This window comes from Leptopilina heterotoma, unplaced genomic scaffold, assembly GCF_015476425.1.
Source record: "Leptopilina heterotoma isolate Lh14 unplaced genomic scaffold, ASM1547642v1 Lhet_6, whole genome shotgun sequence".
NCBI lineage: Eukaryota > Metazoa > Arthropoda > Insecta > Hymenoptera > Figitidae > Leptopilina > Leptopilina heterotoma.
The window spans coordinates 5,237,836-5,250,991 of record NW_025111137.1 but is presented as its reverse complement, the minus strand read 5'-3'; the positions used below and the strand labels follow the sequence as shown (position 1 = coordinate 5,250,991).

General features: G+C 29.6%; 1 protein-coding gene across 2 annotated transcripts in view; it reads right to left on the bottom strand.

Moving 5' to 3' along the window:
• LOC122509119 (POU domain protein 2-like) overlaps positions 1–12,538 on the bottom strand; it is a 185,636-nt gene extending 173,098 nt beyond the window's left edge. For both annotated transcript variants that reach the window (XM_043622914.1, XM_043622915.1), the window contains exon 1: positions 12,008–12,538. In XM_043622914.1, coding sequence (XP_043478849.1) covers positions 12,008–12,524 — 517 coding nt within the window. In that variant the 5' untranslated portion in view covers positions 12,525–12,538. The remainder of the gene's footprint in view (positions 1–12,007) is intronic.
• Positions 12,539–13,156: the final 618 nt, after the last annotated feature.

Genomic DNA, 13,156 nt, shown 5'->3' with positions numbered 1-13,156 from the left:
TTGTTATTTACGAAAATGTTTGGCAGTTCATACTTGTTATTAAAGAAAATGTTTGGCAGTTCATACTTGTTATTTAAAATATGTTTGGCAGTTCACACTTGTTATTTAAAAAATTTTTGTCATTTCATACTTGTTATTTACGAAAATGTTTGGAAGATCATACTTGTTATTTAAAAAGGTTTGGCAGTTCATACTTGTTATTAAAAAAAATGTTTGGCAGTTCATACTTGTTATTTACAAAAATGTTTGGCAGTTCATATTTCTTATTTAAAAATGTTTGCCAGGTAATACTTGTTATTTAAAAAATGTTTGGCAGTTCATACTTGTTATTTAAAAAATGTTTGGCAGTTCACACTTGTTATTTAAAAAATGTTTAGCATTTCATACTTGTTATTTACGAAAATGTTTGTCAGTTCATACTTGTTATTTACGAAAATGTTTGGCAGTTCATACTTGTTATTTAAAAAATGTTTGGCAGTTCATACTTGTTATTTAAAAATGTTTAGCAGTTCACACTTGTTATTTAAAAAATGTTTAGCATTTCATACTTGTTATTTACGAAAATGTTTGGCAGTTTATATTTGTTATTTACGAAAATGTTTAGCTGTTCATATTTGTTATTTAAGAAAATGTTTGGCATTTCATACTTGTTATTTACGAAAATGTTTGGCAGTTCATACTTGTTATTTAAAAAATGTTTGGCAGTTCATACTTGTTATTTAAAAATGTTTAGCAGTTCACACTTGTTATTTAAAAAATGTTTAGCATTTCATACTTGTTATTTACGAAAATGTTTGGCAGTTCATACTTGTTATTAAAGAAAATGTTTGGCAGTTCATACTTGTTATTTAAAAAATGTTTGGCATTTCATACTTGCTATTTGAAAAAATGTTTGGCAGTTCATACTTGTTATTTAAAAAATGTTTGGCAGTTCATACTTGTTATTTAAAAATGTTTAGCAGTTCACACTTGTTATTTAAAAAATGTTTAGCATTTCATACTTGTTATTTAAAATATGTTTGGCAGTTCACACTTGTTATTTAAAAAATTTTTGTCATTTCATACTTGTTATTTACGAAAATGTTTGGCAGTTTATATTTGTTATTTACGAAAATGTTTGGCAGTTCATACTTGTTATTAAAGAAAATGTTTGGCAGTTCATACTTGTTATTTAAAAAATGTTTGGCATTTCATACTTGCTATTTGAAAAAATGTTTGGCAGTTCATACTTGTTATTTAAAAAATGTTTGGCAGTTTATACTTGTTATTTAAAAAATGTTTGGCAGTTCATACTTGTTATTTAAAAAAATGTTTGGCAGTTCATACTTGTTATTTAAATAATTGTTTTTTCCCAAAACAAAAAAAAATTTTTTTTGTTTAGAAATTGAAAATTATTTTTTGTACAGCACTATTTGAGATTTTTTGATATTTAAAAAATGTTTGTCAGTTCATACTTGTTATTTAAAAAATGTTTGGCAGTTCATACTTCTTATTTAAAAAATGTTTTGCTGCTCATACTTGTTATTTAAAAAAATGATTGGCAGTTCATACTTGCTATTTAAAAAATGTTTGGCAGTTCATACTTGTTATTAAAAAAATGTTTGGCAGTTCACACTTGTTATTTAAAAAAATTTTTGGCATTTCATACTTGTTATTTACGAAAATGTTTGGCAGTTCATACTTGTTATTTGAAAAAATGTTTGGCAGTTCATTCTTGTTATTTAAGAATTTTTGGCAGTTCATACTTGTTATTTAAAAAAATGTTCGGCATTTCATACTTGTTATTTATTTTTCGATTCGATTATTTGCAGTATCATTACTATTCTTATAACTGAAAATGAATGTTTAAAATTTTCAACTTTCAAACACACTCACTTTTTATCTTCCATCGAAAATGATTTTCCTTAGAATGTAAATTTTAGAGAACTGCTGTGAAAATACTCGATTTCATAAATACTTGCTCTTCTTAAATATTCATCATTGCAAATTTTCTTACCTTGGAACATATATACAAGCATCGAAACAAAAGTGAACGGATTCGCACAATTTGCATAATTCCAACTTTTCCAAACAATATAGACGTAAACTTTCATCACTCTTTACACATTTGGATATTTACAACTTGATTCACAAAACTTTTTTCGCAATTTTTCTCTACAAGTCCTTGTGACATGATTAATAAAGAAAAAAAGAGAATTCTTTAATAAAAGGAATTTTTTGACTGATATGTAAAATTTCGAATGGAAAAAAAAGAAGGAGAGAAAGAAAGAATGCGAACTGATAAGAATCTTCGAACACTGGCAAAAGAATGGTGAAGAGGACACGTGGCCCCAGCTCATTGTTGACTGCTTTACTAAAGAAAGGAAGAAGAAATGAAAGAAAAAAAAGAGAGAGAAAAGTTGGTCGCGTGTCGCAAAACGATAGTGATTTGTCGACCATGTGTTCTTTACCCACCGCATGAAGAAAGGATTAGTCTTTAGCGAAGGTGCCTACCTGATCGATTTCAGTATCTCTTTTCCACTAATGAAAGGATACTGTGTGTGCATGTATATGTGTGTGTTTGCGAGGGGACGGAAAAAAGGGGGATCGCCAATGCCACATGACCCCTAGCTAAACCAATCCTTATTGGAATCCTCTTGGTCGTGTCCTAACCTGACCTAGCCAAGGTGAGATTTATCCCGGCGGCTCTACCTGCTACGTAGATAGCGACCTCTAAGGATCCCCATACTCTGTTTTTCCCATCCCTTCTATATATCCTACTCGTCCACCCACTTGGAAAGAGCACTAGATCCATACTCGTTGTTTTTTTCTCTCTCTCACTCTCTTTTTTTTGTTTCTGCGCACGTGTAACAGGTGAGATTTCGTAATTTACCCTCCAGGCTTCTTTTGGTTTGACTTTATATGAAAGGGACCCTTCTTTAAAAAAAAATCCTCCAAGCTTTGCATAATTATACACCATTATTTTTGGATATTAATTGACGTACAATTAGAGGGTTAAACATGCTTGAAAATTTTATTGCCTTGATTTAATGAAAAAGGGGATTTATTTCTTTTTTTCATTTCTCGCTATAATATTATAATATGTTCTTTTTGAAATAATCGAAAATTGGCAATAAATCATTCGATACTTTATCGGTATTGTGGTAAGAGTTTGGTATCAGTAAGAGGGTATATTACCTTTTACTGATCCTACTTTCAAAGTAAGTGTTTTACAAAATGTTCAATTTTTTTAACGTTCACCAATTTTTACACAGTTTTTAATTCAACCTCGAATTTAACTGTAAGCTTGCAACAAACTTGTATTATCAGCTTTCTGCAAGTCTTTCTTCAATCATGAATCATTATACTTACCTTTTGCTGATTTCTTGTTATTTTTTGTTAATTTTTTATGTTTATTATTCGCAAAACTTTTTTCGATCCTGCGAAATATTAAATAAATATTTACTTGAGTCAAATAATTTTTATTCAAATCAAATAAATTATATTTGAATCAATAATTTCTGAATTTGAAGCAAATATTATTTAAATGATTTCAATAAAAGTTATTTGATTCAAGTAAATATTTATTTAATTAATAGACAAGTAATTGGTTATTTGAACCAAATAAATTTTTTTTTCAGTGTATATTGCTAAAACCAAGGTGAAAACTTAATTCAAAGAATGATTAATTTTCTATTCTGTGATAATAATCTAATTCTATTTTTACAAATAGTGTGTTTTAAGGAGAAGAACACAAGACAAACTTTTTTTTTCTTTATTATCTATGTAGAAATATTTTTCTTTGTCTATTAATTGTGATATTTATACCTTGCTTATATTAAAAAAATTTCTTAGAACTATACGCATTATACGGGAATTGTTTACTCCAACAACGATTGTTTGTCTTTATAATTGTTTTTTTCCTGAATGACACTTTAATGGTTTGTTAATATCATCATTTGTTATTCAAATAATTGTCTTTTATTACGTACAATTATTTGTTAATGTTATTTCACTTTACTCTCGTTTACACTGCAAAAGTTTTACAATTATTTGTTAATGTTATTTCACTTTACTCTCGTTTACACTGCAAAAGTTTTTTATTTTCCTTGTTACTAATACTACGCACCTGTACTAAACATCAAAATATGTCAATTATTATTAATCTTATCATTTTTATTGTTATTATTTTTTCTATTGTATTTCTACATTTATTTATAATTCTACATCCCCTGTGGTTTTTCAACTATTCTTATTTTTCTTCTACTTCTTCTTCTTATTGTTATTATTATTATTTATCTCACTACTATTGTTATTTTTACCATTTTTCTTATTATTAATAGTATTATTGTTGTTTTTGTTAAAATTATTACAATTATTGTTATATCATTATTTATTAATAATTACTGTTATTATTACTGTTATTATTGTTATTATTGTTATTGTAAATTTAACCGTAAATTTGAGGAACCTCTGAAATAATAACGTGTGAAGATAATTGTGCAAAAATTAATTATGCATAAAAAATACATATATATAGGTATATACTCTAATCTGTGAAATTCAGAAAGCCCCCAAAGCGGTTTGAACAGGTTATTCCAGACCTTAATTCGAAAGTCGAAACTATAATCGGGAACGTCGACGGGTAAATAAGGAGGCGGTCGACCCATCATGACGTAAGACTGTAACAGGTTGCACTTCCGCTTTTGACGAATCTTCAAAGTTACACCTTCTTCATTATTATCATTACTATTTTTATTATTTACTATTATTATTACTATTTTTATTATTTACTATTATTATTATTACTATTTTTACAATTTGCTATTATTATTATTTTTATTATTTCACGTAGAGATATTTTTAAATAATTGTTTTTTCTTAAAACAAAAAGAAATTTTTTTTGCTTAAAAATTAAAAATTATTTTTTGTCCAGCCACTATTTGAGATTTTTTGTTATTTAAAAAATGTTTGGCATTTCATACTTGTTATTTACGAAAATGTTTGGCAGTTCATATTTGTTATTTACGAAAATGTTTTGCTGCTCATACTTGTTATTTAAAAAATGTTTGGCAGTTCAAACTTGTTATTTAAAAATGTTTGGCAGTTCATACTTGTTATTTAAAAAATGTTTGTCAGTTAACACTTGTTATTTAAAAAAATGTTTGGCATATCATACTTGTTATTTAAAAAATGTTTGGCAGTTCAAACTTGTTATTTAAAAATGTTTGGCAGTTCATACTTGTTATTTAAAAAATGTTTGTCAGTTAACACTTGTTATTTAAAAAAATGTTTGGCATATCATACTTGTTATTTAAAAAAAAGTTTTTTTTGTGCTATACCTATTTATTGAATATGAAAAATAGTAAAAATTGCGTTTCTTAAAAAAAGAATAAATTTGTTTTTGATTTGCCGAAAAAAAGGAAAAATGCATTAATTTTTTCAGTATTACTTATTAGTTTTAATTTTAATTTACTTAAATTCTAGAATATGTAAACTGAACCCCTATTGAAAAGCAATTACTTGAAAACTGCATGTCAAAGTAGCCTTTTGTCCACTAATGATCAAATGATTACAAGCCAACAGTGAATCCACATTCTTCTATATATATTTCTATATGCTTAATTCTCTAACATTTATTTATACCGTTATACAAGAAAACCGTCAAGCGAATTAATAGTAAGTTGCGTCTTTTCATGCAATTGTGAATTTTTCCATATAGTATAATATATAATATATGTGGATATATATATATAAATACATGTATAAAATTCCAGATGAATAATTCCAGTCCATTAACTGTATTGTATATATAGCAAATAGTTGAATGCGGTAGAATCTGCATCTTGCCAATTACTCCCGAGCAAAATATTTATTTCCTTGTTTTACCTTCGGGAATGATACATTATTGACTTACAAATCGCAAGTCAACAACTATTTTCATCAAACTCGCTGATATTTTTCTCTCCCATTTATATATAGGTATCGATATCATATTATATCAAAAAAATTAAGAAAAAAAATTTTATTGTATTTTTTATATAGATTTTTTTTTTTGAAGAAAAAAATGAGGTTATATGGATTATTTATTCATGCTTTTCGTCATATATTTATATATTCTTTCGGGAATCCAAATCTCGAGGCTAATATTTGTATCGTTTCCGGTCGCGTCTTTATAAATCCGGCCTTTATCTTTAGTCAAGCGAACCAAGCCTTGGTTTTCCCAATGACGTATATATAATATTTATATTGTGTATATACCTGTATTATATGCGTTGTCGATTATATTAATCACCCAAAACTGTAAATCGATAATTAACAGGGATTGTTATCATTTAAATGTTGATAAATTTTTTGGAGGGTTAATTTTATAATTTATATCACAAAAGTAATTGTTTCCTTTTTTTAAATTAAAAATCAGGTTCAAAATGAATTGATGCATGACGGTTTCAAAATGATAGATATTTTAAAGTGTCCTCTTGCGATTGCTTTGATTTTGAAAATTGAATATGGCGGATCCAATATGGTGGCTTTTTTACAAGCTTTATTCAATGAGGGAAAAATTACCACCATATAACAAAAATTATATAATTAAACATTATATTTCTCGCATTATTGTATAAAACTAAAATCAGTTTTTAATAATTTTCTTCTTCGTATACCTTTACTTCAGAGTTCGTCACATATTTATTATTTATTACTATAACATTATTTAAGGATTAATTTTTTGGAATTTGACGAAAATATCGACTTTAGGGAAAATGTTTTAGTTTCGAGCTCAATGATGAAAAATTCAAAATAGAGTGGATCCATAAATGGCGGAATATAAGACTCTATATTTGTGGAGCGGGATCATCGTTGTTTTACGAAATAAAATTTAGAAACGAATAGATCATAAAAACTCAAGTATATAGGAAATCAAGAAACACCGTTTTGTTGCGGTTTTTTGTTAAAGAAATAAAATCGCTTTTTTTTAAATTCAAAGATCAATGATCACGAACGGGAACCAAGTGGTAAAATCGTCATTAGTTTACTTTCACGAATTGAAACGCTATCTAATTTTCCGCACGCGAGTCGTCCGACGGCTCTCCTCGAGAATCGCGCTATACCGTCTATCAGCCCTCTCTATCGCGTTTTCTTGTCAAGGCATTTAACGATTGATTTATTATTTAATCTCTCATTGCATTTTTTCTTCATTGAGACACAGAAAAAGATTCAAATCATACTGTTACGCTGACAATGAATAAAAAATTCCTATCTTATAATCTTTTCCTATATAGAAATATATTTAAATCCTGATCCGAAAGGGGAAAACAAATTTTCTAATTTTCTTTATACGCAAAATTTTGTATATATTTAAGATTAATATCAAAATATATTCAAAATAGATGAATGACGTAAAATTTTCATTTCTCGAAGAGTTTTTGAAAATTTTTTTTTTCAAAAACTGTGAGTAATTGACAAGTTTCATGTATATAAATAAAGATAACGATCGTGAGAATAATTATTATATTTTATGCGAATTGGAAAATTCGTGAGAATTTCAGTATGACGCTATTATATGCGAATAACGAATGTATATACCTTTAGTGGCTTAGTAAAATGAAAAAAAAGAACGAATTCAAGGATATTGTGACTAATTCGAAATCACCATAGATAGAGAAATGTACTTGTAAATATATAAAATATAGATAGGTGTAATACGCATTTTAAATCTTTTATCGTGCGTCAGATTACTTATCAGTGAGATAAATTAAAAATTGACGCCATCTGCCTCACCTAGTTAGCATGTTAAGTTCTTATCGGATATTTATAAACAATTTATCTTCTATTATATCGCGGGCAATAATTGAAATACAGAAATTATATTAATTGAGTAAGAATTAAATTTTAGTTTTTGATCTTCCTGTTAAGTTTATCCTCCTTTTTTCCTTTCTTAACATATACAGGTTATCCTCCTTGTAACTGTATACAAATAAATTCTCCTTATACAAATTGATGCTCATTTTACCCCTAGATGTCCATTTTAACCCCTCCTATGCGGGGTATTTTGGTATTCTAGCCAAAATTCAATTTATATTATTCTTTTGTGAAATTTAAGGTATTTGTTTTCGAATTTTCAATTTTTTAAACCAAATTTTAGAAGATAGGAAGAATTGAAAAAATATGCATTATTTTAAACTTATTTTTGAATAAATACGAACACTTCAGGAACAATACAAGTTTTGGGGTAATTTAGTACTCCAACGTTAAATTATGAACCAGATGTTGGAGAGTCTGTAGACTTATCTTCTTTCATCCTCTTTTAACAACAGATTAATCCTCTTTTTTAACTATAAAAAAGTTGTGTAATTTTTTTCATTCATAGATTTGTCTTTTTTTTGTTATCACGTGCCTCTCAAGCACAGTTGCACACGTGTTGCGAATCATCACGCAACGCATAAAATGATGGATAAATCGCTCCTCTCAAACATTTAAGTGCTAATCTTGTCATAACTGGATTAATTTGTACAAATTGTCCACACATTTTTTTTATGGAGTTTCAACTATTCTGATGATGATTATAGTAGTAAAAAAGGTTCATGTAACATTTTTCTTAAAAAGAAATTATCTCACCTGCACTTTGACTTATTTATAATAATGATTCTTCATATCAATTTTTACATTCTCATTTTTAGTAAATTTTTATCAATTTTCATCAATAAGTATATTTAACTTATCATTTGAAATATACTTCTATTCTTTCAAAAACAATCTATTCATCTGAAATTTATTATATTGTCATATTCTAAATGTCCATTTAGAACATTGTTGAAAAACGTGATTCTTTTTATTTATACGCGATCTAATTAGATTTGACTGATAAGCATTAAATTCCGTTTCGAGTATATATAGATATTAAAGCTAGAATTTTATGTATGTTTTGTGTGAATTGGATTAATTTTGTCAATATTTGCGACAAAATAATAATTAATATTTCTCCAAAAGGATGTTGCGTCTAATATAGCTGATGGTAATTTTTCGTATACATATATATAAGTTGTTTGCATTCCTGGAAATGCGGGCTATTCAAATTAATTTAATGAAGTGAGAAGTGGGAGAGATGATGACTAATTATAGAGAATTGAGCTCTTTAAATATAATTTATGCGCGTCGGCAAAGATCAAAAACTGTGAAACGTTATAAAAGATCAGACAATTCCTCGTAATTGACTAACAATGAATGACGAATTGTACATTAGTTTATCGTAAATTATTATCAGTTGTACACGTTTGCATGAGACACTCATTTATTTTTATGATAAAAAATCTATACTGCACTCAAATAATTTTGTTCAAAAACATTTTTTCTCGTTTTTAAACCTTAAAAGAAGTTAACAAGATGATCTGAATAAATTTTAAATACTACTTTTATGATTAAAAATTAATATATTATACTAATTAATCATTTCCTAAAATTAAAGGATATCCTGAATATTCGGATGCTGTTAGGTATAACAAGATTCAACAATTAGTTGAAACAGATGAATTTTGACATTGGATTATTTCAAATATGTTAATTTCACAGCTTAATGTGACACTATCTCAAAATCCGATCAACGATTTCTTTAAAATTCATAGACTGTCCACACGTCTGAGAGAGATGCTTATCAGGAAGCCGGAATCAAAAGTCGAACAACACCTCCAGGTGGTAATGTGATTAATAAGAACATTGAAAGAAATCTTAACTGATTAATAACCTGCTAGTTTCACAGTTCATTTAACATGAATTAGAAATGGATAATATATGTTTATGAAAATAACCAAGACACACACGAGGTATTGAGTGTGGAACACCATCATCTAAAGGTACACATATATATAGAAACATAATTATTTGTACATACATATGGTTACACATCATTTAGACATACATATCATTTAGATACACACAATCATTTAAGTCATAGTAGACACATAATCATTTAAGTCGTAGGTTTACACACTGACAACAATCCCGTATAAACAAACATGTTAATTTTCACACATTAACATCAATAAATGAATATTAAGACATACGGTTATTAAAATAGATAATTGAAACGTTTCAATTAGAGATCCTTATCATCTAATGATATAACAACCCAAATTGATGCTTTATAGAAATTATAGTATTCAAACAAGTAATTAATTTTATATAGACTATAGAAGAGACTATACTATACAGTTTTCTTGATAGTATATTAAAATTACAACTCCTACTAAAGTGAATCAAATTGATTGCCCAAAAATTTAGATCAATTTTTTATTTGATTCAGACTTTTGGGTATCAATTGTTGCAATTTGATTAAAGTTAACAATGAAACTAGTAACTCTTTTTTTTTGTAAATGCAAAGTAGAATATAAGAAAGGGGTCCGGTGCTCCAAATGCAGAAGTGCATTTGAAGAGTGCTGCACGCGAGAATATTTTGGGACAGGTGAGTTTTTAATGGGAGGGTGATGAATCTTGCACAATGTAGCATCGCACGCACAATATAACAATGAGTCGGAGTACAATATGAGTTTAGAAAGGACGCGTGGGTGTTTAACGCCTGGGGATGATGCTGGATGAACAGCTGACATACCCCATATCCTATTCCAACATTTGTTGTTGTATTCTCCCTCTTGTAATATTCAAAAATGTATTTTTGAAAAATGATCCTTTTTAGTTAAACACACTTTGTTCCTTATCATTCCCAATAATTATTTGTCTCCATTCCACTTTGATGACAATTTGAGTAATTATAAATATTCGATCACTATTTTTTAATAATTAAGTTTTCTATATCGTTATACAATCTGAGTAATTCAATTTACGGTTACAATCTGAATACTATAGTTAACTTTTCAATTCGGTTGCAATTTGAATAATTAATTTTTCAATTTGGTTATTTTGGAATAATTAAACTTCCATTACAATTGAATAGTGAATTTGAGGAAAAGAATTTGAATTAAATTTTAATATTTGTTTAAAATTTGAATGATTGTAATTCGATTACAAATGAATGGTGAATTCAGAAAAGGGTTTCAACTAAAACCGTAAAAGTAATTTTTACAGAACAAATTGATGGCGAAAATGACATACGGTTTTTAGACTTTAACGCTTTTACGATTGAACTGCAATTTTAGTAATTACATTAAATTGTTTAATTTGAATAATTAAATTTTCATTTTTGATTACAATTTGAATGATTGAAATTTGATTACAATTAAAACGTGAATTTGTAAAAAGGCTCAACTCTAAAAACCCCCAAAGTAATTTTTACAAAACGGTTTTAAGAGTTTAACCCTTTTCGAAATTCACAATTAAATTACAATTTCGATAATTAAATTCAATATTTAATTACAAATTCAATGATTTCTTTCTTTCTTCTGGTTAAATGGCCTCTAGTCCCAGATATGGAACAACTATAGCCAATACAAAGAAATTCAATGATTAAATTTTCATTTTCATTATAATTTGAATGATTGCAATTCGATTACAATTGAAACGTGAATTTGGAAAAAGGCTAAACTCTAAAAACCGTCAAAGCAATTTTTACAGAACAAATTGATAGCGAAAATAACATACGGTTTTTAGTGTTTAACCCTATTCGAAATTCAAGATTCAATTGCAATTTTAGTAATTCAATTCTTAGTTACAATTTGAATAATTAAATTTTCATTTTTGAATACAATTTGAATGGTTGCAATTCCATTATAATTGAATCGTGAATTTGGAAGAAGGCTCAACTCTAAAAACCGTAAGAGTCAATTTCACATGAGAAAAGATAGCGAAATTGACTCTTATGATTTTTAGGGTTGAATCCATTTCTAATACGATGTAATTTGATTTGGATGTTATTGGGAAACTAAAAAGAAAGAAAACTATCAGGTTTAGATGAAAAGTGATGTGGAATTTATTAGGAATGATAAAGAAAGAGCCGCTGGTTGTGAATGTGGTACAAAGAGTGTAATAACAAATTGCTCATCATCGAAGTCACGGTTTTTGATAATCATTGTTCACTCACCATTTTCGACGCCCCGTAGTGGACCCGCGGGACTTCCTCCAGTGGAAACCCCTTCGTCCTCGCTTCCACTTGAGCTAGCATCGCTAGGACTAAAACTCCTTCTGCTGCTACCCTTTGCGATTTTTGGTCCGCTTCCGGTTCCATTGTTATTGTCCTGCATTCTTCCTTGCAGTCTCTCATGAACCGTTCGATTTCTCGACTGCAGTCTTTGTTGTTGCAATGATCCAACGGAAAAGTCCAAGGGCTGATCAATTTCCGAGGTCTGTTGCCTACTTTGACTCAAGGAACCAGGTAGACTTTGCGGTTGTACCACTTGCTCCTGATGGACACTGTTTGGGGGACTCCACCACTGAACTGATCTCCAGGCTTCAATTGTGTTATTATTTGTTGGACTATTTTGTTTCTGCTTTTGGGATTGCTGATGATGCTGCTGCTGCTGGGGGGATTGTTGCTGTTGAGCCATAGCCTCTATTAGGTTATTGTTCTCCAGGAGATGCATACTGGGTGTTTGGGTCATTGATGATGGAAGAGCGAAGGGGGAGGTGCCGACCGACGGCGGGCTGGACTCCTGGTGCTGTCGATGGGCGGAATGATGATGATGATGCTGTTGATGCTGCTGCTGCTGTTGCGGGAGGTGTTGTTGCGAACTCGATGGCACAATCACCGGAGGCGGAATTTGCCGGACGGTACGCGCGGCTTCCGCGACCCACCGGCGTACCGCCTCACTATCGAGACCCGCCAGGCCTGCGGACTTTGTTTTCGCCTGCACGCCTTGGATACCTGATAACCCTTTCTCGGGTATCAAGCCGGGCAGCGCGAGGACCCCGGTGCCCGCCACCGCGACCCTGGGTCCTGAAACGCCCCCGAAACTTGTCAACGCCGCGAGATCCAACGTGCTCGCTATCTCGTCTACAACTCCTCTCGAGGAATCCTCAAGGTTCCCTATTATCGTCCTTTAAATTACGATCTTCGTTGATAACTCTCGATCGTTAGTTTGCTGATCCTCATGGAGATTCGTGAATTGCGCCAAGTCATCCAGATGATTGCTGATGGTCTTTCTTTTGAGTCACTCAAAAACACAATGTCACCCACCTCACGTTTATTTACACCGGTCCTCAAGCACTGTCATCCACTAAAAGTCATCCGTTA